Genomic DNA, 26,878 nt, shown 5'->3' with positions numbered 1-26,878 from the left:
ACTTCCTGCTGTCGGCTGCAGCAGCGTGCAAAGGTTTGGGACAGGGTCTGTTCTCAATGTCAGCGAGTAGCACACGGGTCCTGGGTGCTAAGCACAGTAAGGGAATTTGTGTGCGCAGCTGAGGGCATCAGAGGGGTTTGGGCTGTGTATTTCTACTGTTACAAATTGCACAGGGTCTGGCTGCAGATTGATATCAACTGGGAGTCAGGGAACATGAATACCATACCACATTTGATTTTGTCATTGTTACTATGAAGACAACACCACAAAGACATTAATTCTAGCTTATAGGAATAACTAAAGCCTGTTTAATCTCCACTAGGATTTCACTTCAAGTTAGCTCCAATTATGAATACTTATTTTTCCAGAGATAAGCTCTTGCCACAAAGAGTAGTTTCCTTTAAATCACTGGATTTAGATGGACATTATAGAACTCAATACATATGCTGAAGTCTAACTGGACTAAGGAAGGGGTTCTTAATTTTGATTTCTATCTCTAGCAACAACCTTGCAGTTTCTCAAATCATGTTTTGATTGAATAATGAAGGAGAAAATTGTTTCCTGAAAGGGCTTCTGAGAGGCGGAGCACTGTCTAATATTTAATCTAGACAAAATTAAATTAGGAGGGAAAAAAAGATTTGCAGGAGATTATTAACCACTTTTTCTGTCAGAAATATGCAAAAAGAATTGCCATGCCAAGCGAGGTCTGTCTATGCATCCTAGAAATTCCATATTTTGTAGACGTATTCACCACTGCAAGATATTTTTCTCTCTTTTGGTAACCTCCACAAGAAAGAATAAAAATGGATAAACTATATGGGCACCCATCAGTCTTAATCCAGAATATACCTGTCTGTACATGGAGTTATTCAGACAGATCCACCCTTTGAAATGCAGAGCAGGAACATCCCCTTAAACAAGAGCTAAAGTCTTCCCAAAACTAGACACACTAGTCTGTAGTCTTACCTTTTTTTAGTGTGCAGACTCCTTCCAAATTAATGATCCATAAAATTGCAAATGCTAGTACTGACATGAGAGTGTCCAGGGCAAAAAAAAAGACGATTAAACAATTTGCCTCCATCAATGGCTTCAAGACAAAAGCCTATATCTGCAGTTCTGCATTTCTTTGGTATAAGAAGAAACAGGCCTGCAAAGAGGCTTCTTAAAATAAAAGAAATTCAGCCTAACTGCTGTTTCTGCCTGTGTTTTAAATACATCTGTTAGCTTGTGGGGGCTTCTGTTACTCAGAATTGAAGTGAGATTTACAGGAACATTTGTTTACTATGTATCCAATCAACCACGTCCAACCTTTACCACAGCAACTAAATTAGATAGAAAACGGCAATGCACTAGGATAATACTGGCATTTGCAATGTACTTTTTAAGGTCTTTCGAGATGAAAAACATACAGAGGTCATAAGCATGTGTTAGTGGAATGAAATTTCGCAGGAACCAGGAGACACCCACTTTTTCAGGGCAAAGATTGCCAAAAGACGTGATGTGACACTGAAAAAGATTAGATATATAAAATAGAAAATATCAGTATGAGATATAAATCAGAAGTCTCCAGTTACACATATGAGACTTTACTGCTTAAATAGACTGTTCTTGATTTCTCTGGATTCAAATTTGGAATGTCTGACTTCAAAATTCCCCAAATTTGCATGAAATTTGAGGGCATATATCATGTCAAATGAAAAGGAGTTCAAAGTCAAAGACCCTGCTGAGAAAACTTGGCTTCAGCCTCAGAGAATATTTCTCCCTAAAATCCTTAAGCCTGTTTTGGTGTGATTTATTCTAAACAAAAAATTAAAGAGGTTTGCTTTTGGGGAGTAGAAGAGGTTTTTTTGGGGTGTGGGTTGCAGCCAGTGCAAGTTGAGATGCAAGCACTTTGCAGATCATACTGGCCAAAGCTTTTATGTCAGGCAGCAGAGTGATTATCACTACTGTTAATCTTCACTTTCCAATAATTTTACTTTAGGAGTAAAATGGGGAAACAGCACAATATTGCCTAACAGCTGTCTGAAAGTAAATATGTTTGTATTTGTAAGGAATATGAAGGCATTTGGATGAGTACAGCACATAAAGGACTGTGGATTTTTTTACAAGACCTCATGTTGGATTTATCTGCTGTACAGAATAATGCAAACAATGAGAAAGATGAATAAATTTAGTGTCTTTTCTGTCAATTGGAAGAATCCAATGGGAAAGTCTGCAAGGTCATGCAGATTTAATTAAACACTAATAATGGAACTCAGCAATAGGCTGAATGAAGGTTGAACAAGTGAATATAGCTGCTGCTCTTTTAATTATGAGAACTGGGCTTTTCAAGTGTGCTGCCTTTCCCTAGCAATTTTCTGTTCCTCCAGAGACTTATGGACACTGATTGAGGAGAAGAGATGAATTAATCATGCCTCTCCTGGATTCACAGACAGATTGGTTTGAGATTCCAGTTTTACTCCAAAAGAAAAATGGTGTTCTCTTACATAAACCTTATGGTATTAAATCATGGTGTAATGAGATCTTACGAAGTGGCAAGTATAATTTTGAAATACTGTGGGTTTTCACTCTTGCTCTTCTCAAGGTCAGTTCTAAAATTGAAAAAACTTCTCCCCGCTCTCCCTCATTTTCATTATTATATTGTTGTATTCTTCAAATTTTGCCATTCCTGTCCAAACCTTCATTTTGGGGTCCTTTGAACTGCCCAAAGTAAAACTTTGTGCTTGAGACATTGAGACATATCAGAGCCTTCCTATGTCTGTGAAATGAGATTTGTCCTCTTTGAAAGTAGAAAAAACCTGTGTGTTCTTCCATCTGCTGCAAAAACAAAACCTCCAAAACCTTTAGATACATTGCTGTAGAAATGCCTACAATGAACCAAATTCAGCTGCTGTTAAACCAGTTCTATCTCTGGCTTTTCTTTCCCAGCTGTCTAACCTCATTCACAGCAGAGCCACAGGCTCTGTGTAGTCTGTGCCTGCATGGTCTGCTCTTATAACATATTTTCTGCATTAGTCTCTTACTATTGACTCGTGTTTTCCTCTACTTGCTCATGCTTTTGTACCAGAGCAAATCTCAGTGTTGAGAGATAGGGACTAAGAGGAGGTGCTTGACTGTTTCACAGGATTTCTTTGTACAAAAGCATTCCTGAACTACTTAAAATCCTTTGGTTAAAATAGATCAGTATCTGTCAAAATTAAGCCCTCGGGTGCATTTCCACAGCCACATGAAACAAGCAGCCACCTGTGACTGAGTTGTGCAAGTTGAATAGTATCAACAGGATCCTGGTTTTCCTCAGTTAAGGCATGGATGTTATATTTGATAGCAAGTGCTATGATGTGATGTAAATTAATCAAACCTTGTCTGGTTTGCTGAAGAAGAAATTATTAAGGGTTTCTATCTTTTGATAATAATGGTGAGAGACTGACTTAATAAGGAAGCAAAGAGCATTGATGGAAAATTACCACTGAAATCCATGTTGACATGCGTGCCTGAAGACTTTACTGGGTATCCAATGAGCTGCTGAGTTATTAACATCAGACTCTGGGCTGCTAAATTCTCTGCACAGACTTTGGACTGAGCTGTGTTCTGGTGTTTAAAAACTCAAATGGAAAGCTTGACAACTGATAAATTTATCATACAGGTGTGCATTTTTGTGCTTAGTCTTCAACATTGCTGTTAAAGCCTACTCCCTGTCCCTTTCCTTTAATAATTGAAGGCAAACCCTTTTACTGCACATGGAAGGGTACCTGTCATTGGAGATGTTTAAGGGGTGAGCTGAACTGTACCATCCGTCTGCTTGGTGTCAGAGAAAAAGCCAGTCCCTGAAGTTGTATGGCTGGTGTTAGTTTCAGAACAGCACTGTGTTTCCCTGGGCTCTGGATTGTGCATACCTGAATGATTCACAGCTTCCTGAGCACAGGTGTGCACGGAGTGTATTGGCAATTACATTGGAGAGACCCTGCTGGAGGACATCATCTTTCCACAAAGCAGGGAGGAGGAAAGATGATACTCAGCTGGTTGCAGTACATTGTATCTGCCAAAAATCTCTCTCATAGCTATTCCCTCCCACAGTCATGGGAGGGAATAAAACAAACAGCCACCCACCATCACACTCTGCAATACATCCTGTGTTGAAAGATGTTGATATTTTTGTGCCAATCTGCCTATTGGGAGGGATTGGGATACAGAACTTGCAGTTTCACTCTAAGCCTTGGAGAACTTCCGCCGTTGCTCTCTGCTGTGTGCCTCTGGTTTGTGTCTTGAAATGGCCCTCTGTCATGTTATTCTTCAGTAAAAGGTGAAAATGCATCCGAATCTCCTTTAGAATTCAGTTTTTAATCTTTAAAAAGGAAATAAAAATGGCATTTATGTTTGCTGTTAGGAGTTAGAATGAGGACAGAGCATCATCAGTCTAGGACTGTTCTGTATCCAGGTGGTGCTTAAATCTGGATATGTGTACTCAGGAACATAAAGATTTTATTGACAAGGTTAAACATTCCTTTTGTATCTCTGTTACTGCAGGATTTTCCTTGGCTTTTATGTAATCCTTGCCTGCTACTGCAAAGCTATTTTTCCAAGCCTACCTCTCTGCTTAAATAATTTCTGTGATGTCTCTGCCAGATTAGGTGCAAGTGAAGTGCCTGTTCCTCCTAGGCCAGCTGTGATGTATTCTCAGCCTCATGATCATCTCTCACTTGCTGTTGGTACATTCCCTTCCACCTCCCGCTGACCCATGCTCCAAGGCTCTGCCACCCTCCTGTTACATGTTTAGGAGTGCACATTTTTTGGTGCTTCCAAAGCATCCCAATTTCAGTCATCTTCAGGCTGCTTTTCTAAGAAATTATTATTGGAAAATGTTAACTTTCCCTGGATTTCTGGCCGATACTGTCTTAGATGTTAACTGTCTTCTGCTGAGGCTGAAAGCTTTCTAAGGCATGGGGCTATCACAGCTCTGCCTGGATAGTCCCTAAAACAACTCATATGCAAATAAAAAAGAGTGGTAATTGCTAGGAACTCAGTGAGCATTATCAAGTAACATCTACTGAAGTTGATGTAATGTTTTTAAAGAGATGGGGCCTTGAACAAGCCAGTCTCTCAATGGAAACTGCTGAAATAAGTGTGAAATGATTTCTTTTTTCTAAGGCTTATGCCACCTTTTGAACTGCAAAAGTTTCAGGATGGCAACATTGCCACAAAAAATTACTGTTCTAGACTCCAATTTCCATTAAATACCTAGATTCAGTTTGAATCAGTGCTTCACTCTTAAAAACAAATAATTTTGTATGTTAAAAATAATTAATCTGCCACCTTGACATTTGCAGGTACTATTCAAAAACCACCTTAAACTTTTGAACTCCAGGACAATGAGCCAACAGCTCACAAGCGATTCGTTTTTGTAAATTCATTCTGACTACAACATGTAGAAGGAAATTCAGTTCAAGAATGCAGATGTAGATATTTAGAAATGTCCCAGATGGCCATGATAGATCTGTGAATTATCACTAAAAAGTAGTTTGGGTGAAAAGGGAAATGCTGAACCCAGTGAAGGGAACACCTGTGTTGTAACCAGGCCCATGGTGGAGCCAACCTGTGACACCTCCTCAGAAGAAAATGTTGGTGTTGAACACCAGTGTTAAAAAAACCTAGGTGGTGACCCAGTCATGGTAAAGGAATTGTGGGGCCTTGTTCCTCCTTTGTTGGCATAGATTACAGAGGCTGGCTCTGGTCTGCCCATCAGGCTGGGCCAAAAGGACTTGGTGTGGTAAATGGATACATACCTAGACAGAGCTAGGAAAGGCTGGTTTTTTTTTTTCCCTTGACACGTAGCTGTTTTCTCCTGTGTGTCCTTTCCTGTGTTTTGGTCAATATGGGCATTGAACAAATGTGACAGGGAATGGATGTCAGAGAAGTTTCCTCTCCTTTATTTTCTGCATGATGTTGCTGCTTAACCTTCCTAGGAGAAGTTTCAGGTGGCTAAACAGAAGGCACAAGGTCAGCAGCTTTGCTAAGGAGGCATGAAGAGGAGGACAAGAATCCTCCAAGGAAGCATGTCACTGATGAAGAGGGATTGTGTTAGGGTTGTGGGATTGGCTGGGGTGTTGAATTCAGTTCTGAGCCAAGTGGCCTATAAGCCACTTGGAGACTTGAGGTGGGAGGGTTTGTACAGCCCAGGGCTGACTGAGGCTGTTTGATTGCTTTCCTAAGGCAACCTTTCCCAGTGCCAGCAGAGCTTTCCTGTTGCCACCTCAGCGCGGAAGCACACGCTTAGGGATATCAGGTCTCTTCTTGTCCCCTTTACAGGAGCAGCTTCTCAAAAGAACTTTTGTCTGGAGCAACTGCCCAGACAGCTGGGCAAACCAATGCTGGTCTGTTCCTGTGTTTCCTTTCCCAAGAGCAATACCCAGCCCTGGGTTGGAGAGCCAGGCATTGGCTGCCTGACCCAGGATGCTTGCGGTCTTCTCAGAATAACACCACCCTCAACATGAGCTTGGCAAGTGCCACAGGGAACACAAGGCTTGAAACAAGATGGATCTGTGAGCAATGTCTTGGGTTGCTCTCCCAACAGGATGCTTGCAGAGCCTTCATCTGAAGCAGTGTTGGCAGTATTCAGCCAATACTGGAAAATTCAGAGTTTGAAGCTGCCCTGGCTGACCAGCTCTGCAATCATGAAATAAGGCTGGGTCAGAGATGGGTGGGAGGTGAGAGCAGCACCTCTCGTGACCCTCACTGGAGCCATGAGGGCTGTGCTGGCCACAACAACATGGCAAGAGCCGAGACTTCCATGAGCCCCTGTGCTTGAAGGCAAACAGCCTGAGCTGGGGAAGACCAGGAAGGGCAAGGTACGATGTGCTCTTCACCTTGCAGGGAGACAGGATGAGGTGGGACAGCAGAGGCTGTTTGCTGGTGGCCCCGGCATGTCCCCATGTGAGGAGGTAGAGCTGGTCGCACACCTTGCAGTGTTGGGCTTGGCAAACCAGCAGGGCTGTGGGCAGGCAGTGCTGGCCTGGGCTCCGTTGGCAGCTCCCTGGGATGCTGTAGGCAAGGTCCTGGCATGCTGGCCCTGAGCCTGTAGCCACCGCCCGCACCACAATTTCCCCTTTGTTTTTGATGCCGATGCATCCAGAGGCTGTAGCTGCGTTTCCTACACCCACTGGGAGGATGTGGGATTTTCCTGGCTGCAAAATGCAGCAGCAAGAAGCTCTGCAGTCTGGGCCAGTGACTCAGCTGCCAGAAATGGGCAGAGGACAATTCAGACGAGCTCTCCCCTCTCCGTGTGTGCAGCAACCCAAGCCACGGTGCCCTTGCAAACCTTAATACTTTTGTTTTCCACCCCACTCCTTATTTTGCCACACAACAGAAGAATTGGATCTCGCCAGCAGGAGATACCCCAACTGGTCTGGAGAAACAAACAGATGATTTTTATTTTCAAAATATTTCATTCCTTTCATCATAGTCATTTCTGCAGAAACACAGTCAGAAGTTGCTGTGTAGGAGTATGGATTTCTGGTAACGAGGCCACCTACACAAATCCACTGCAGGAAATAGGAAGCCCATACCTAAAGCCTCCATTGTCTAAGGCCGAGTTTTGCAGAAATGCTAAAGCACTGCTTAGTACTGCTGCAGGCAATGGGAATAGATGATGCTGAGCCCTTGGCAGGAGGGGGTCAGGATTGCACCATCCTAGACCTTAACTTGATGAGTCACGGCACTGCAGGCGTTTGACAGTCGGGAGAATTCTGAATCTCGGCGCAAAAATCCCCACACAATAAATAATATCCTGTTAATTCATCTATTGCATCTTGGGTTGATAGTAGGAAGAATAAAAGTACCTGTTTCTTCCCTCCCGCCTTCAAAAAGCTCTTTCATTTCCTGGAAAAACTCCTTTAATTGTGATACACAAGCATTTTCAACTCACATTTTCTCTTGGATTTGCATTAAAAATATTGCTGGTTTTAATGCCATTAGCAATAATAGAGCTGTTTTCTGCAGAATGAAGCATTTAGCCTGAAGCATTTAGCCCAGCCAGACACTGACCCAGTTTATCAGGATTTGACAAAAAATATTTTTATTTATTTCACAGCACAAGCAGAAATAATATTCAAACCTCTTGGCCATTTTGATGAGTAATTTATTGGTTCCTATTGTTAAGGAAGAGGATGAGAAAGAGCCATGTAAAAGGATATGTTTACTGAACACTAGTCACAACTGTGGTAATATTGTGCTTAAGAAATAATTGTATTTTAGCACCTAATTTGCCTGGTATCTGCTCTAGATGGACTGTACCTTCATTGGCATAGGTTTTTTTCATTGAAGCAAAAATCTCTTTTTATTTCTGCAAAAAGTACCTGTCATTCCACTACTAACAGCAATAACTTTATTAATAATTTAGTTAACCCAATAGGAAAATAACCTAAACAAACCCTAAAAACTTTGTTAAAATTAAGTCCTTTCCAAAGGAGGCTGTTCTGCAGCAATTCTCTTCAACCTCACGAGTGTACTATGGACTGGTTTAAACAAAACATTCAAATGATTTGTGGAAACATGCTTTTGTGGATTTCTTGGTCAATCATGTCCTAAGCTCTCTAAAGAGAAAACATGGGGAGCACAGACTTAAAATGTACACTGAGATGATCTAATACCATGTTTTTAGAAGCTGCTTAAATGTTGCATTTTTAAACTGAAATACCTTCGATCTAGAATGTTTATGGTCACTTTTTCTTTGATGTTTAGAGCTTTTATAGTACTTCTCATTTGGATGTTTGAAAAAAATAGAGTTAAGTATGTATCTGTTTTCTCTATATTGAGGTGGAGAAGGAACCATACTAGGAAGCAATTTCAGACAGTAGCATGGATGTGTGAATTATGTTGGTTTTGTTTCATTACACTAAGCTATATTTTTGGGTAGGTAGCGGTCCAAAGTGATGTTGGAGATGGGCTAGGTTAGCTATTATATTTGCTTCCCCCATAAACTTGTTTTTATGGCTTTATTTAATGTGGAGGGTTCATTTCATAGTGAAACTTATGTCACTGCTAGAACCAGTCAGAAGCTTTCAGAGGACATAAAGTGGCCTTGAGAGCAAGGGAGTTTTACACCTTTGCAGCTCAGGCTTTACAGTTTGCTTTGTTAATATTTTCTGTGTTGAATCTAATTCAGACAAGCAGAAAAAGAAAAAAAATGCCTTTAGCAATCAAGTTCAGTAATTAATGGCAGCCAGGACTGCAAAGAGTTCAAGAGCTATAGGTTTAGGTCCCCACAAGGCCATGGGAGTTATGCCACATCCCTAAAGGTCAGCACACTCACCTTGGGGACAAGAGTCTAATTGTCAAATACTTGTTCCTGTTGACTCGAAGCAAGGCCATGATTCCAGTTTTCCCACATCCCAAGGGAGGGCCACAAGCATCCTGCAAGGAGCCTGGCTCTGTCTCTCAGCTGGAAGTGGTTCCATTTGATAGCAGTATTCCCAAAGGGAGAAAAGAACTCTCCAGAGTGGTCAGAGCACTCAGGGGGACTGTGTGAAAGGCTAGTTGAGTTCTCTGCTCTCCTGAGAGAGTGCCTGCAATTACTGATACAGAGTGGGAGTTTCAGAAAGTGTGGTTTGGGGGTTTAGCTTTGAACAACTGACTAATAATTACAGCATTTTGCACATGGGTTGTGAGAGAAGCCTTGTGTTCTTCCTTTCAGAGCAAATAATTCTGCATCCATCCACGTATTTCAAGCCCAGTCTGGATGATGTTTGTGTGCCGACTTTCCTCCTCATTGAAAGCCACAGCGGAGGCAAAGAAGCATCAAAGCCTCACGCACCTCACACGTCAGTAACTGGATGCCCTCTAGCGAGGCTGCCACGCTCTCAGATCTATCGGTGCTCGTAGTATTGAGGGGTGTGACACAAGGGAAACTGGCTTTGCAGCGTTATCCCCTGAGGCTGCCTTTCCTCAAGTGGCCAAGGCTCATCTCAGCCTCTAAACGGAGCAGTTTGCTGCCCTGTACCCTGCTCAAAATCCACTTATGCTACCCAGGGGCATTTAAAAGCAGCTTGTAGTGTGGCAATATTTGCTTTATTTAACTCAGTGAGGAGGTTTCAAAGGAATTAATATTGAACATTTCAAATGCTTGGTGTGATTTCACCAGGCAGTTTGCAGGATGTGAGAGTTAGTCTTCAAAATTGTAAATGACTAATTTAAATATTTTAATATTAAATGCCTCATCAGTTTATGGAACTATTTGGGTTCTGTTAGTAAAGACTCCTGGCATGTGAATGTACACAAATGTTTGCTGTGTTGCTTCCCCCCATCCTCTTTTAAATGCCAAGATTAGGTGTACCTAAAAAGAAGCCTTTTTTCTTCTCCAGTGTTAGAAGCTAATCCTGTGCTCATTGCTCTGAAAACAAACTCACACTTAATGAAGTGAGAGCACAGCACTCCTTGGCAGTTCCTTGGGTCTTTTTTCCCTAAAGCCAGCTGAAGAGATGCCTTCGTGTGGAACTGGAAGGACTGTGGGACTGTACTGTGGGCCTGAGAGATGATGCAGAAGTTCGAAGCTGCATGTGGGAGATTAAAATTGCCATGCAATTGTCATATTTTCTAATATAACTTGTAAGTAATTTTTTTTTACTCTTGAACTATTTTGTATTTTATTAAAAGCCTGGTACTTTTTAATTTCAAAACATATCTCATTAGAAGACATTTGCAATATTATCTCCCAAGCAGCTGTTTATTGCCCTTACCAATGCTTTGAAATTTAGGTGTTTGCCAGACACAAACTGCAAGTTCCACTTTCTTTTCTGTGCAGTATCTGCCTAAAATGAACACTCAGAGTGAAAACCAGGCTTTTCTGATGGTGCAGAGAGAGGATCTCAGCTGGGTGCACACAATGAATGTCTGAATTGCAGCCAGCTGAGGGAAATCTGCAGATGCCAGGTAAGGATCTACTCTTGGTGTCAGCTTAAGGAGAGGGGGGATGCAAAGGATGGGGTTCACAGCCAGCTGCCAGGCTGAAGAGGGGATCATTTCCCTCACTATCCTGCAAAATAAAGAACCATGAGACACTTGTTAACACAAGTTTTGTGCTCATTCAGACAGTGCTTGACATTCCAGACTTCAGAGATTAATGGGCAAGCCAGAAATAACATTTCAAGATTGTAGTACACGTGGCAGGGATGATTGTGTGGCTTTTTCCTACCTTCAGGGCAGACAATGGGATTAGAACAGGAAGAGAGAAGTGACATGCATCATAGGTAAACCACAGTCATCAATCTCTTCCTGTGGCAGCATAAAAAAAAAGTACAGTCACTCTAATAGGCTCTGGGATTCCCCATAATCAACTCGAACTTCAAATTTCCCTTTCTGAATATATGTGGTTAGTACTAGAAACTTTTAATCAGCAGAGTGGAAGAGGAATTATGTGACAAACTACTGCACCTAAGAATTCCTCTCTTAGAAAGAAGAGATAAATGAAAGTGAAAATGTGCTTGATGAGCCATTTAAGACATTAAAATAATTAAGGAAAAAAGAGAATAAGCACAAAAACTTCTTAACTTGCAAAACAGTTTTATTTCACACTTATACAAAGGTAAGACATTTTAAAACACTTGCAGTACAACAGATTACATCTACAGCCACCACGTTAACAGGGGACTTCTCAGGCCTCTGGAGCTTTACAGTATTTGAAAGTTTTGAAGCTGATTGTCTATAAAGGATAAACCCTCCTGCAGAACAACATAATCAGATAGCAGGCTGTGTGTCACTGCTCTAGATTTCAGAAGGAAATGTGGCTCTCCAGTAAGTCCTCCAATTGACAGTATATGACAGAAATACTGAAGAAAATGAAGGTACTCCTAAAAAAAACCACCTCAAAACCTGTGATATGTGAAATGGATTTGGACTGCATGAATTTAAATATATTCAGTGCTCCACAGATGTCCATGGTGAGCTCCTTTTTCACTTCAGATGCAAATCCTCTCTGCAGTGTAACGTCAACAAGACAAAATTTACTCTAGTGCATCATGGAACTGAACTTTTTAGGTACCTGAAATCCTGGAATAACAGCAGCTCTGTGATGTCTGGGGAGTAAGAACAATGGCACAAGGTGTTGCCTGGTTATAAACAATAAACTTTGGTCACCCAAGCAGGTTACATTCAAATTTCATTTTGGTTTCAGGTGATCAGATAAACACAAGAACATCTATTGATGGCATAGAGCTCCAAAGGAAGAACCAAATCTACATTTGCTTTCCATTAAATCCAAAACCAACTTGCCACAGGAAAACAGTGTTTCATAGAGAAATACAGACAAATATACAATTAATTTTAGAGTCTTTCATGGAAATAAACAACAGGAGAAAAATACCAAAAGATAATAAAAATCCTTGAAAGGAATAAAAAATACTGTGCTTGTCCCTTCAATCAGTAGCCTCAGGGAAGGCAAAGTAGCCTTTCCCAGCAGCAGTGGGCATCTTCACATCTAAAGTGAAGTATCTTTTAGTTAAATAGTAAACCACAGTGGTTTTTATCCAAAATGGCAATCAGGTAAGTTGTTATGGTAGAGGGGAAGGGACCCTGCCTTGCAGTATCTTCCCTGACTTCTGCAGTATCTCATTTTGACAGTCTTGGGTACTGCAGCCCTCCTTCCCCAATTATCTTTGTTGAAAAAGAGAAATAATCCAAAAAAATCTGCCCTTTCAGACTTCATTCACATGGCAGAAAACATGCAGGAGGCACAAGCCCAGTTTTTAAACCTTTTCCAGGTTATCTTTTGGACCAGCTGTATAGCAAGGCAACAAATATTAGTATAAGCTAGTTTTCTTCATAATTCTCAAAAATTCTTGTTCGCTTACTTCTCCATCTCCATCTCGATCAGCTTCATCAATCATTTCCTACAAAACACAGTGTACATTTGATCAGGTACTGGACTCTAAACACAAGATATTCCACTCATTAAAACAACAATAAATCAGAGGCACTTCATGTGAAAACAACTATTTATTTGACTGCATTTTGTATTTCTGACCTCTCAGCCCTTTTGGTATAGGACTAAATTCCCACCCAATCCTTAGGAGCTATAGGAACAGTCTGTGCCTGTTAGAAAAGCTTTAGAAAATCAGAATTTACCTGAAGTTCTTCATCTGTTAAATTTTCTCCCAGCTCCTTGGCAACCCTTTTCAAGTTTTTGAATGAAATTTTTCCTGTGCCATCATCATCAAATAATCGGAAAGCTTTCAGGATTTCTTCTTTTGAATCCTTTTCGCTCTAAACCAAAAGTAAAGCATATGTTAATCAGAAAACCCCTGACACCGAGATGCTCCTCTTCCTTATGCTGCCACAAGAATTTCTGCTAAGAATTCCTACCATTTTTTGTGTCATCATAGCCAAAAAGTCCTCAAAGTTGATGGTGCCACTCCCTTCCTTGTCGATGTCTGCTATCATCTTCTTAATCTCTTCCTTCTTTGGCTCAAAGCCTAAGGCACGCATTGCAACCTGTGCCAAAATACCAAAACCAATTCTGTTAGGAGGCCACCAGAATTTTGGTGTAAGAGCTGAGCCTGTTTCATTTCCCTGTCCAGAACTCTTAAGTCACAACTCACTGCCATGGAAACACCCTGGTTCCTCTACCATCTTCTTTCATCTTGCTGAACAATATTAGTGTTGGTTTAATTTTCTTACAGTGTTGTTTTTCATATATGTGGAAATCCATCGTTTTTATCAGGCAGAGGTAGCTCATGTTTTCATGTTACAGATGCAGAAATTGAGCAGAGTGTATGTGAGAAATCAAGGTAAAGGAGATAATTAAAGTGTTCATGCTTACATAAAAAGCAAACATAAAATCACAGGGAGACAACTGAGAATCATCTTCCCCCTTGTACTACACAAGTGCACACACACTGCCTAACTTGTTACTGCAACACAACTCAGATCTCTGTTTTGTTCTTTTTTAAATTAAAAACCAGGTAATTTTTGAATTACATATGCACAAATATGGTTGTAACTTTCTTGAATATGTGCAAAATCTGTGTTTAGTTCTCAGGTGAAGAAAATATTTGATACTCTGATACTCATCCCAGAACAAAAGTCCACTTCCCAGGAACAAGCACCTTAGTCATGAAACCTGAAACTGTTTAGTTTCTCTAATGCTCAGCTATTCAAAGCTGTCAGATGTAAATAGCAACATAACAGAGAAGCCTGTCTGCTTCATGCATTACATGCAGAGTGCACCCCAAATCCAGTCATGACAGCAAGCCATTGCTCTTCTTTGTACTCCAAAACTGTTTTAAAATAGGGTTGGACAACAGAAAAAGCAGCTACAATTTTAAGATCGAAGATTTTTTCACCTCAGAGGAAAAAGAAAAAAAGTTTGAAAACCTTCAGTTCTTTGATGTCGATGCTTCCAGACCCATCAGTGTCAAACAAATCAAAAGCTTCTCTGATCTCCTGCTTTTGCTCTTCTGTAAGTTCAGGTTTCAAGCCACTTTTCTTCCGCTGGGCTGTACCTAAGCCAGGTTTCTTGTAGTTGGATGCCTTCAGAAAGTGAAGGGAGAGAACAGATAAGAAATAGCACATTCCTGGGAGAATTTAAAATACACAGTATTTTATACTGTAATTATAATTGTGTAATTATATATAATTATATAATTATATATATAATTATGTAATTATATAATTATAGAATTGTATTATAAAAATACAGTAATTATAAATGACAACAGTAACATTGTAGAGGCGAGAAGCGTTCCTTGCTGCAAGTGGTAGACATTGAGTCTCTATGTAAATTTCCTTCGGTTATTGTAGAAAGAAAAAAAGAGGTTTTATTCCTGGGGAGTGTGGATTTGGGCTTCCTGTTTTCTGTTTTAAACTGAAAGATTATCAATTCAAGGAACAATGCCAAAAAAACAGATAGGCAGCCTGAAAATGAGCACTCCACTGAGGTGACCATGACCCTCTGCACCTCCTGCCAGTTGCCTTTCCTGCAGGTTTATGTGAAAAATATGCACATAAGCATCCTCACAGCTAAAGAGGGTTGTTGCTTATGGTTTTGGCTGCAAATGAGACTCAAAATCAGCCACTCCTGTGGGAGAAAAGTTTAAAGGGACCTGTGTGGCACCAGGCTGCCTGTCCTTTGAGTAGTTGTGGAGCCAGGCAGCAACATCCAGTGGGAGCAGTGAGATCAGCACACAATCTGTCCCGTAAGGACGGCTAATCTGCTTGTGCTGAGCTGGTGCATCATTATCCAGCACACTTCCAGACCTTTCCTGCCTCTGGTGTAAGCCAGTGCAGGCTTACATGTCCCACTGTCCATACAACAGGGAAAAGTATAGTTTTGTTTTTAAATAAGCAGCAGATAGATTTTCGTCCTGCAGCCTTGAACCTGCACAGAATCGTGGAAGGAAAGGCAGTCAGTCCCTCCCACCCGCAGCTCCAAGTGGCTAAGCACAAAGCAAGGAATTTGTTACCTAGCTACTGACCAGCGTCTTGCCTCTGCTGAATTGTTAACATGTTTAGGGCTGGGATCTCTCTTGTAACTCAGAAGATTCCGTTTTCTTCTATTTGTTAATGAGATTTCGTTTTTCAGTGTGACTTATCCCTCCCAGACTGGACTGCAAAGCCAGTTTCTGGCTCACCCCTGACTTCCCTCTGCTATTAACACACGTATCAGACTTTTCTTCTTTATATGCTGCTCTGGGAAGAAGACACACGAGACCTTTTCCCTGGCTACCTTTTCCTTCCATTTATTTCACATCTGAGTTGTGCAAATCCCTTTCAGGTTCCACCTCCGGGCCTGGCCGGCGGCTGCGGGGGCCCGAACGATGCGGAGGTCTGTGAGCCGTGCCAAGAAGAACCAGGCACGCCGAAAGCAGGCGACGCATTTTGCGAATCCCGGTAGTCTTCCGGGCGTGTTTTTCCCCTTGGAGTGGGGGACCTCTCCGGGATGTGCTGTGTGAGGTAACCGGGCAGCAACGACGGCCTGGGCAGGGGTGGAACCTGAGGGGGTTTGCAGAACGCCCGGTGTCGGCGGGAGGGGGCGGAGGGAAGGGAGCCCGCGCTGGGGAGGGCGCGCTCACCATCCGGCCGGGAACGCCGCTCCGGGCTGGCAGCGCACGGGACGGGACGGGACCGGCAGCGCCGACACGCGCCGCCCAAACGGCCAATGAGCGGGCGGGGCGAGCGCGGGCAGCCGCCCCCCTCGCGGCGCCGGCCAATGACAGCGCGGCGTGCCCGTGAGGGACGGCTGGGGCAGCGCGAGAGCGGCGCCGCCCGCGGGGCCCGGGGCAGCGGCTCCGCGTCCCGGCGGCGCCGCGTCCCGGCGGCTCCGCGTCCCGGGAAGCGCCGGGAGCGCGGCCCCTCGGTGAGACACCCGCGCCGGCCCGCCGGGCACCCCCCGCGCCGCAGGAAGCGCCGCCAGTGCAGTTCCGGTGTGTCCGCTCCGCGCGGCTCCCCCCGGCCGCGTGGAGCAGGCGGGCCGGGACGCGCTTCCTCTCCCTAGCAGTACTGCGAGATAATATTCAAATAGACTTTGGCTGTGTGGGATGGGGGCGGGGGGGGGGAAGTGCTTTTTGGATTTGAAATTGCTAGGCAAAGGGGCCTTTAGGGAGCTGGAATAAATGATGTGAATAAATTCCAGTACCTGAAGGGAACTTATAGGAAAGATGGGGCAGGACTGTTAACAAGGGCATATAATGATGGGACAAGGGGGGGTGGGTTCAAAGTGACAGACAGTCGATTTAGATTGGATATTAGGAAGAAAATCTTTATTGTGGGGGGGGTGACGGTCTGGAACAGGGTGCCCAGAGAAGCTGTGGGTGCCCCATCCCTGGAAGTGGCCAGTGCCAGGTCAGACGTGGCTCTGAACAACCTGGGATAGTGGAAGACCCTGCCCATGGCAGGGGGGTTGAAACTGGACGATCTTTAAGGTCGCTTCCCACCCAGACCATTCTGTGATTCTGTGATTTGAACCTGAACATAAGAGTTACAGGAGCCAGGGTTCTCAGTTCTTGGTGTTTATGCTTCATCATTCAAAAAGGGAGCTTTATTTTAATCCACTTACTCTGCCATGGCACCATGGTGTGGAAGAGATTTTGAGGGAAACAAAATTTCTATTTGGTGTGTTAAGAATGAATAGTTGTTTGTCAAAACTTTAAAGTCTCGGCAGTTTGTAAGTTATGAATAAGTGGCATTGCTTTTATTTTGCTTAATGAAGTATTCATGCATGTTAATTGAACTACACAGAATTTGGAATAAAATAAGTTTTTCCAGACTTGTAGGTCAAAGTCAGCGTGGCATGACTGTTGTTACCAAGAAGGATATGCACAGAGCTCTTGAATTTGGCATGTAAATTGTATGTTCTGCCCTAATGAACTTTTGCCCTAAGTAAGGCAAATAACTGAAATTCCAGACATCAGGGCATGAGGAGGTGGTAGTTCCACACAGCCTGTACTGCTGGAAGTGTAAGAAACCGTGGGAATTAGCAGCTCTTTACTATCAGCCAGCCAGAAACAATTCCATGGCATTTTAACAGTGCCCCATTTCAGCAACTCTGCCCCTTGATTTCTCATATTAAGTCCACAGGAAGAAAGCTTTATATGGAAGAAAGCCGTGTTCAGGGGTAGGCTGTTAAATATTTTCTTTGGTGATTAGTGCTCTGGTGTGCTGTGAGGATGGGGCAGTAATTTGTCATCTGTTCACAGATGCTGCCCACTGCCCATGGCTTTCAGGGATGTGAATGCCAGGAGACACATTGGACTCCAGCAACTCTCAGCCCTAGCATCCACTGGGAGAACATTCCTGGGGCCAATGAAATCACATAAATTCATTGTGGATGAAATCACCAACCAGAGCACATTGATTTGTTCTGCTGTTAGGCTGATTGAAAGTTTGGATTTGACAAGTGCTGTTGGACAGCTTCTTAACGAAACCATTCAGGCTCAGAACAAGGAGTTTAAGACGGGGATGAGTAGCCTGTTGTTCCTGGTTGGAGCCTGGAGCAATGCTGTGGTGGAGTGCCTGCAGCAGAATGTTCCTGTTCCAGCAATAGTGTCTGTGATGTCTGAGGGGTTGAACTCTTGCTGTGAGAGAGTCCAGTGTCTTCAAATACCAATACATGATGTAAAGAAAGAGCTGTGTTCTAGCAGAGTTAGGCCAAAGGCTTTTGAAAGCAAAACTGGACAAGTTGAACGTCATGATCTGAAAAATTCTTGGAATTTGCTGTGTTTTCAGACAGATATTTCTGCAACAGAAGAGGTAATTCCAATAAATTCTTGTTCCCACCAAGGACATGATTGTAATTTTAACAAGTTCCTGGTTTCACCCTTGGCTGACTTTGGTTCAGTGGCTTCTGTTGTCAAGGCAGTGGGTGACAAAAGTCCACCTGCGCTGTCTGGAAGTGGTGTTACTGCAGCCAGCTGTATCGCACAGAAGTTAACCCACAGCAGGCACTTCAGCACTCTAGGGAAAAGCCCTTTTGCAAGTCAGCAAGGCAATTTCCAGGGACACCTTTCAGGACCAGCAGCAGATCTGTGTGGTTTAGGATGCTTGGCAGTGGCTCTGAGCCATGGAAACCAGACCAGCGTGAAACTGCTACAAAGCATCGCTGCTTATCAGCAGGGGAGAGCAGAGTGCAGTGGCTCTTCCCAGGTTAATATTGCAGAGATTGTGACGTGCTGTGTGCTGGGCCTGCCCGAGAGCTATTCCTGTGTCTCCCCAGGCTTTGTCACATTAGTGTCACCAGAGCAAGCCACAGTCATCAAACACTTTGCAGACAAACCCCTCCGGATTCTGCTGGTGGATGGTGACCTCACGGAGGAGTACCGACACTTAGGTTTTAACAGACCTCCTAATGTAAGGACCATATTGGAGCGTCCCACTCCACAGGGAGGCGGGGCAGGAGATGTGTGGCTGAGCAGAATGTCGGATGTACTGATGAGTTTCGAAGTAAACCTGGTTTTGGTCAAAGGAAACGTGTGCAAAAACTTCATGGAAAGGTGCATCGCCAGCAGGATATTGGTAATTGGCTGCGTGGCTCGGAGTGTGCTGTGTGCCTTCGGGTCGGCCACTGGTGCCCAGGCAGTGACATACCTGAGCCAGCTGAGCACTGTCTGTGTCGGGAACGGGGCCTGGGCGGAGCTGTGGCACACCGGAGATGGGCGCGCCGTGGATCTGGGCGAGCTGCTGCCGGCGCGGATCAGCGCGGGAGGCATCGCCCTGCTCACGGCCGTGCTCACCACTGCCCTGCCTTCCAAGGCGCAGCTCCTCGAGGACCACTTCTGGGCTTTGCTGTATCGACTCCATCACGCTCTAAAGGACGGGAAGGTTTTCCCTGGGGGCGGTGCAGTGGAGCTCTTGTGCCTCAGTCACATCCAGGCGCTCGCAGAGCAGCCCGAGCGGCCGGGAAATGCCAAAGAGCTTCCCAGTCCCTGGCTGGCAGAGTGTAAATCCATTGTGCTCCAGGCACTGGCAAGTGGCTGGAAGCGATACCTCTGCGTGCTCCTGTGTAACACGGCGACGGCCAGCTCGGAGCTGGAAGCAGGTGCCGCCGTGGATCATCATCTCCAGAAAGCAGCGGCCTGTGGCTCTCCCTCAGCTTACATTTTGGAAGAGTTTAGGAGAGGTGGAGTGTTCAGGGGTGGCTCTGAACCCTTCCCTGGCCGTGTCACAGATTTAAAGGTTTGTGACAACGTTGAAGCCAAGACGGAGGCGTGGAGGAGAGCTCTGGACCTGGTGCTGCTGGTGCTTCAAACTGATGCCGAAATTATCACAGGCCCCAGAAGGAATCAGATCCTGAACTCGCCTGTATCAAGCGAATTTATGTTTTTGTAGGATTTTGAGCATTTGTAAGTCCATGGGAGAAGCCCAGGTGCAACCTACATGTCTTTATAAAGCAAACAGTGAGATGTGATTGTGATTTTAGAATGTAACAACAGAAGTCAGAATGAGCAACAGTCATGAGGCAATTTCTTATTTCTAGAAATGGGAATTAAATAACAAACAAAAACCACTTGTGGGCTTATCTCTAACGCAGGCCATGTGTTTTTAGCTAATGGTATTGCCTGTATGATGTCCCCTAATGTCTTCTGAATAAAGGTGGAGATCTCTTACATTGCATTGCTGTACTTGTGTTAAATGAAAGAATATACTGTAATTATTTCTTAATTAATACCTTGTTCTTAATTTCTGTACATTGCAAACGTAAGAGTTAAACTTGAAATAATGTGTGTTTTGCATTTTATACTGAGAGAGATTGTATGACTAGAATCTATTTTTGCATATATATATGGTCCATACATATCCAATTTCCCAATATATACCCTCTGGAATTTCTCTGGTTTTGACCAATTCAGACTGAATCCTTCCTTTTGGTATTACAGACTGGATGCGTATCTACACAAAATTTTCTTTTACATTGCCAACTGGATTTTTAGATAATTTCCATGGGGTCTTTCAGCTATCCTTGCCAAGAGGAAAATATTGCTGTAAGTTTTAGGTGACTGAGGCATGGCATTTTTGCTGTGTTACAGCACTGACAGTTTGAAAGCTGGGCACTGGAGAGTTGGCACTTCATTGCAAGAGAGAAGTGTGTAACTATGGAGACATTTTTTTCTGAACTTGGCATTCTGAGTCACATTGAAAGTGAAATGTCTCACCAGTCTGGTGAAAATAGAATGGAAAATGGATGGAAATGGTGATGCTTAAGAGAATCCTTGCATTCAAGAACTTTCTCATTAAAATGCTCATGGCTGGTAGCACAGATAATGATGAAATTCATCCACATATATGGTTTAGATACTTATTGGGAGTATCTTTGTATTATCATGTTACATCTCTGACCCGAAACGAAATATTCTGGTTTTCTGTCAGATCCCAGAATTTGGTGCATTTTGGCAAAATACTATAGGGGCTTATAATTTTAATTTGGAACAGTAGTTCCTAGAAGTATAAGGATCTAATTAGATTACAGTTTTGATGATCCTGCCATTATTATTTTCATTATTACAAGGTTGGCAATTTAATGAGTAGCTGCTGGGCCGCACTCTTAATTTACCAAGATGTGAGAAAGAGTCTGGTAGATCAAAAGAGACAAAAGGAGCTGGGGGCTGTTAAGTGAGAATGAAATGGAAACACAACATATAAATAAATATAAATAGACTCTGCTGCTCTGCAAGTGTTTGCAGCTGATGTTTGACTTTACACTGTTTTTCTTGAGCCTCCTGTGCTGAGCATTGCATAACCCCTGTTCCCAGAGAAAGATCCACTTGGACTTTATTTGAATAATAGAGTGAAGTGTGTTATGGAAAATCTGCAGACAGGAATTGTATTGAGGTGGTCCAACATCTATTTATGGGACTCTTAGACACTGGGAACTGACGCACCAAATGTTGAGAAAGTCCAAAATGATGTAATTTTTCCAATCGGGCTTTTGAAAAGCACATAATGATATATTTAAATGTTGTGATGCCAAACCAGGACAAGAGGTTTGCAAAAAAGCTGTCAGATGTTACATTTTGATTAATTAATGCCTGCTTTTCTACAGGCCAATGAAATGGAACAATTTATAAACTAGGTACATCCTGTATCCTGGGTTACTTAAAATTCTGTCTTTGATATGCACAGAAGATTACCATGCGAGCTCTCCTCAAGGCGTCCTCTCCTGCAGTTTGGAATCCAGCATACCGGTGTGGCTCCTCAGCCTCAGGTCTCCTGAAGCTCTCTGCACCATGGCGTGGAGATCCTGTGCCTGTGTGCCATGAAACGATTTCAACATCTGCCACAGGCGGTTTCAGCTCCTGCCAGGCTCCTCCTCTGGACACAAAGGCTGTTTGTGTAGAGCATGGTGTGATGGCAGAGCTAAGCTTTTACATGTGATGTGCTTGGGAAATTGGGAAATGGCTGAGATTTCAGGAGCTGGCACCCCTTGCTCCCTGCTGGAGCCAAGTCCCAGTCAGGTACCTTGTTTTTCCCTTGCATCCCAGTATTATCATTCCCAGCTCACTCTTTGGGGTTGATGGCATTGTATTTCATATTTCTCTTTATAAAAAAAATTTTTAGGCCTCTGCACCTTGAGGATTTCCTGAAATGTAGTAGAGGTCTCCTTGCTCATAGCAACCAGACCCTCGTCCCAAGCTGAGCCAGCCTGGAGTGCACAGCCACCTGCAAACTCTGTCCCTGTGGGAGACATGGACCAGGGATCAGTGCCTGTCAGGAGGCACCTGAGAGTTTGCCTGCTACCAGGTGTGCTGAAGATGTGAGCTGGGAAATGTAGGAGCTGTGTGAGCCCACAGTGCTCCCCAAGGAGGCAACGGAGTGACTCTGGGAGCGTGAGGAGAAAACTGCTAAGACTGTTTGTTTGCACTGAACTTCTTTAGATACCCCAGAGCAGGGCTCATGGAGAGGCTGGGAGAACATTTCCCTTTTCCTTTAGAGGAGAGAGTTGGAGAGAGCAATTGAATCTAGGAGAAAAGTTATGGAGTGACAAGAGATTTTCAGCTCTGCTCACAAGGATGAAGCGACTGGCAGGCCTGAGTCATCCCATCAGTCACACTGCCAGCAAAAAAATCATTCTGAAGAATGGGAAGAATTGACCTTCCATGCAAAGCAGGTTGGCTTCCTGTAACCAACTCAGGCAGGACATCTACAGGAGCTGAACCAACACCAGGTATCAAGTGAATTTAATGTCTTATAACTGTTTGGGGGGTTTTTGTCTCTTTTTTTTTTTTTTTTTGTGTGTAATCTCTATAAAACTCCTGTGTAAACTCCCTGTTACATGAAAGTGCCAAACTCAGATGGGGCTGAGCTGCTGCTTCAAGAATGGATTTGCTGTTCTGAAATCAGCTGAATTGCCAGGACTGCTGTGAACAACAGGCACTTCTGGGAGTAACAGAGACCCATTACAAGCCTGACCATTTGTTTTACCCAGTTTTATCCCTCTCTCTCTGTAGATCAGCAATCCTTTCAAGATAATGCCACAACAGCACAATGAGATCATAGTTTGTATGACATAATTTGGAAAAATCTAAAAATTACAAACTTAATTCTGCCACCTGCCACCAGCATTGTTGCATTAATTAACCATTTATCGCAAAGCTGCAGGGCCAAGACCTTTCTTTTCTAAGTAAGCATGAATAGATCTGCAGTCTTAAATGGCTTTTTCTTTACAGATAATGTTGCTCCAAGAACTAATGTCCACAGGGATGATTCCAGCCCAGGTGACAGAAGAGGGAGAACAGCTCAGCAAACCAGAGACAGGTTGATACTGAATAGTGGGAGGAAAAAAAGAACACAGCACTCTGTTTTGGCTTCCTACCTGTTTATTCTGCTCATAATACCCATTTCTGTAGAGTTTTGAAAAGCACCCCAGTCATGCCTCTGCTGATTTGGATGCTGGTTTGCTGTGAGTACTGGGGTTCAGCTTCTGTCGCACTGTGTCCCTGAAAACTCTGTAGGGACAAGGGCAGTTTGGGGCACAGATGCAGAATGGAAGGAGAGAATAGTTCCCCAGTTTCTCCTTCCACATCAGGCCCTGGATGATGCCTGGGGAGTGGCTTCATGTCACATTTAATCGAAGCTGGCGTTCCCAGCAGCCATGTGTTCCCATGGTGAGAGGTGTTTGGGAGGAGTCTTTGTCAGAGACTGGCAAGAAGGGCTGGGCCATGATCATGCACAGATGGTGAAAGAGCTCATGAGAGGGGGAGAAACTAAGGGCTGTATTTGGTTTCCCTGCCTAGCAGAGATTCAAAACAAAAGACTGTTTAGTTCAAAAGGAATTCTTTCCTTGGGGACCAAGTGCTACTCCAAACAATAGGATTAGTTTTTCATTTTTTCAGAAGTAGCAAAGATAGCATGCAGTTTTGATTTAGAAGTAATGGGAAGGTTTGCCTTGACTGTGCTTTATTCCAGCTGAAATCAGTAGAATGGGGTTTAGTGCTATTCACAACTTTTATCTGCTGTGTTGTGAGACCAAATATTTAACCAGCATTGCAGATTTGGAGAGATGACTAAAAATAACACAGTTGGTGAACTTATTTATTTCCAAGGTGTAATTTGCATCATTGCTTTCACTGGCTACACTTCAAAACAAAACCAAACAACAAAAACCTTTTATTTGTTAGGACTGGAAAGCCAGAATAACCCCACAGGAGTTGTATAAAATAAATTTTATTTATATATGTACATATATTCACACATTCTGGAGCAGAACAGTTTTTCAATCAGCAACATTAATTTATCATGTAGTCATACAACTCTGAACTGATTCACCTCCTGTTTATGTCAAAGAAAATCATCAAAATACCTCCTTTTTTAGAATAGCTCCCTATTATCAGTAATTTTTTCTTTTTTCAAAAGAGCCTTGTAAAAAAAGGATCCTTCCAGTAAACTGAAAGGAATTATGTCTTGTTTGGGGTATTAATTCCTGTATTCCATCTGCTGCTCCCTGCATTTGCAGATCTACCTGTGAGTCACAGCTCCAAGATACGCCTGTACCAGTTTTAGGGGAAGTGAGCACAATTCCACATGTGTAATTCCATATCAATCTAATGTCTTTGATTGCCTATACTGATGAAAATTAACTGGTACACCTGCAGCAATAGAAATATGTTGATTAGATCAGGTTAATTAACTAGCAAAACCCTGCTCATTTAACATTATTCCAGCTAACTGAATATTCCTTGCTCAAGGTAGGGGGCTGTCATTGCTCAGTACCTCTCACTGCCCTTCATCTCTCAGTTTATGTGAGCACTGTTTAAATAACCACCCAACCATCCCACCCAAATTCTGGTGCTTTCTGGAGCTGTTCAGCTGGGACAGTGTTGCTGATGGCTGCCAGAAGCCAGGAAACTTGGGATGTCGTTGGCAGTAAGAGAGCTTTACTGGAGATGAAGCCCAAATCTCTCTTTGTTTATCTGCAGTACCAGGCAGTTAACTTGAGAAATGGTAATTGATTGTGACCCTGGCTGTGCAATTATTCAGGCATGTAATTGACATCTCAAACACAAGAGCAGTGCTGTAGGAAAAGCACTGAGATTTGCCAAATGTCAGAGCAGGAATTGCTTTATACGGAGTTACTGTGGCTAATTTGGGAACTGCTCTCACATCTCGGCTCCAGTGCGGGATACTTGGGATTGGTTCCCAGCAGAGCTTGAGGAGACCTCCAGCTTCCCAGATTCCTCTCACAGCCATTCATAAGGCCAGTGAAACTGTGGAAGAAGAGAGAAGTTTCAAGGCCAGGAGAAGCTGGAGGAAATCCAATGTCTCTTGTTTGTTCATGTCTCATTATTAAATAGGCTTATTTTTATTAAAGTGCTGAAGAAAGGCCTTCCAAAAATACAGGAGCTAATTTAAAAGAGTTTTGTCTGTGCCAAGAGATCCTGCTTGAATTAAATGTGTTTGAATTAAGTGTGTTTGCTCACCTTGAATGGGAATTCCCAGATGCTTTTGCTGATGTGTGTGTGTGACAAGATGTAATTTTCCAGATATGTTATTCTCAGGAGACTGGAGGGGAAGGGGAAATCACATTTGTGTCTTGAATTAATACAGGGACCAATCCCTTTCTCATTAAAACCATCAGTGAAATTTCCATGGTTTTGGGGATTGGTCCCTGAGCAACTGAATTTTCAAAACCATGATTGCCCTTCTTCTAAATACTGGCAAACGGTGGCTTTTGGATATTTCGTAGTAGCAAGAAATGCAAAACTGAAGACTGCAAATGATGAGGAGTGCAACCTTCCTTAAAAGCCACTCTCTCTCAGATGAACTCTGGTAAGCTCTGGTAGCAATAATCATTGCTTAAGGATGACATGGAGAACATTTCCTTCACGGATGTGATAGGTTGAGCCATGCTATTCACAGAAGAATTTGATGAGGTTTAGAAGCCCATCCCATCCCTAGGTTAGGGGATGCCTCCTGCAGAGAATGTCACTTAGGAAGAGCAGTCACCTTTGGAAACGGGCACATCCAGGTTTGTCAATCTGTTTCTTATCTTAAAACAGCAAACTGTAGAGAAGAAACTCTTTACTCTCTTCATAGGGTACATAACAAAAGGAGGCCTTGGATAATGATCAGGAGTCAGAATTGTAGTAGGGATGAATGAATGTTTGATGTTATCTAAGATATGGTTTCTTCACCTCAAAAGAAATTTCCTTGATTTGCAAAGCTGATGAACCTGATGGAATTTCTCTGAAAGCCTTCTCACTTGGCCATACGCAATTATCACAAGTCTGAACTCCATAGGGATAGATATCAGAGTAGCTCTTGAAGAGTAATAGTAAACTTTGACAGTGAACACCACTGAACATTCTTTTTTGGAATGTAGGGTGAAGATTAAACCACAGCAGTTTTAATGTGCCAAGCAGAGCTCTGAGTAGTCCTACAGCATGCAAAGCAAACTCAGAGGAGCAGAACAGTTCCTCTACATCCGAGCTGGCAGGACGGAAGGAATTTTGTCTTTTCAAATGCCTGGGAAATTGAGACCACAGTATATGTGTGAGGGGTTGGAGTTTCACTAATTCTTTTTAACATCTTTTGGAAATAATTCCCCATAATCTGCTGTGGTTTCCTTTGCAAGCCATCTCTTCATTTATGGCTTCAATATTAATCCCCAGGGTCGAGTTTCTGTCTGTTTGTCTTGGTCTGACAAAAAAGTGTTGGAAGTTGCCCCTTGTCACATTTCCTGTATTGCTGATGCAGTGCTGGGTCAGGCAGATTTGTAGCAATCGTTTTAATATTGCAAGCAAAAAACGATCAGACTTTATTGCTGCAGGTTTGAGGAAAATCCTTCCTTCTCCTCTTTGGTTTAGTTGGGGTTCTTTTGGTTGTGGTTTATTTTTTTCTAGTGGAAACTTAAAATGCTTTTTTAGAATTGTGCTTTCATCTGTCTGCCTCTTCCCCTGCTCTGTTT

The 26,878-nt window shown here is 43.1% G+C and overlaps 2 protein-coding genes across 7 annotated transcripts in view; one reads left to right on the top strand and one right to left on the bottom strand.

Annotated features, from left to right (window-relative positions):
* BBS12 (Bardet-Biedl syndrome 12) overlaps window positions 1-20,221 on the top strand; it is a 43,679-nt gene extending 23,458 nt beyond the window's left edge. Inside the window, exons 1-4 of one of the 6 annotated variants that reach the window (XM_085579315.1) lie at window positions 4,106-10,596; window positions 10,793-10,920; window positions 15,758-15,936; window positions 17,679-20,221. In XM_085579315.1, the coding sequence (XP_085435441.1) occupies window positions 15,923-15,936; window positions 17,679-19,806 (2,142 nt within the window). In that variant the 5' untranslated portion in view covers window positions 4,106-10,596; window positions 10,793-10,920; window positions 15,758-15,922 and the 3' untranslated portion in view covers window positions 19,807-20,221. Of the gene's footprint in view, window positions 1-4,105; window positions 10,921-15,757; window positions 15,937-16,228; window positions 17,597-17,678 lie in introns of those variants that run through there. The other 5 variants (XM_085579317.1, XM_085579316.1, XM_031504677.3 and 2 more) reach the window with 5 other exon arrangements.
* LOC110484369 (uncharacterized) lies at window positions 10,946-15,860 on the bottom strand. The gene is made up of 6 exons (XM_085579556.1): window positions 15,732-15,860; window positions 14,359-14,514; window positions 13,348-13,476; window positions 13,111-13,248; window positions 12,837-12,875; window positions 10,946-11,023 (listed from the first exon to the last, which is right to left on the bottom strand). Exons 1-6 carry the CDS (start codon window positions 15,858-15,860, stop codon window positions 10,946-10,948), a joined length of 669 nt encoding a protein of 222 aa, XP_085435682.1.
* Window positions 20,222-26,878: the final 6,657 nt, after the last annotated feature.

Source organism: Lonchura striata, chromosome 4, assembly GCF_050655825.1.
Source record: "Lonchura striata isolate lonStrDom1 chromosome 4, ASM5065582v1, whole genome shotgun sequence".
Lineage (NCBI taxonomy): Eukaryota > Metazoa > Chordata > Aves > Passeriformes > Estrildidae > Lonchura > Lonchura striata.
Note: the sequence above shows the minus strand (reverse complement) of the source record. Positions and strands in the feature narration are given on the sequence as shown.

Excerpts from the sequence above, each read along its gene's own strand:
- LOC110484369 (XM_085579556.1), bottom strand. The coding sequence starts at position 15,860 with ATGCGTCGCCTGCTTTCGGCGTGCCTGGTTCTTCTTGGCACGGCTCAC. Across the intron at positions 13,477-14,358 it reads TCGACATCAAAGAACTGAAG|GTTGCAATGCGTGCCTTAGG; the intron begins GTTTTCAAACTT and ends ATTTTGGCACAG. Across the intron at positions 11,024-12,836 it reads ATCGAGATGGAGATGGAGAA|GATAGTGAGGGAAATGATCC; the intron begins GTAAGCGAACAA and ends TTTATTTTGCAG.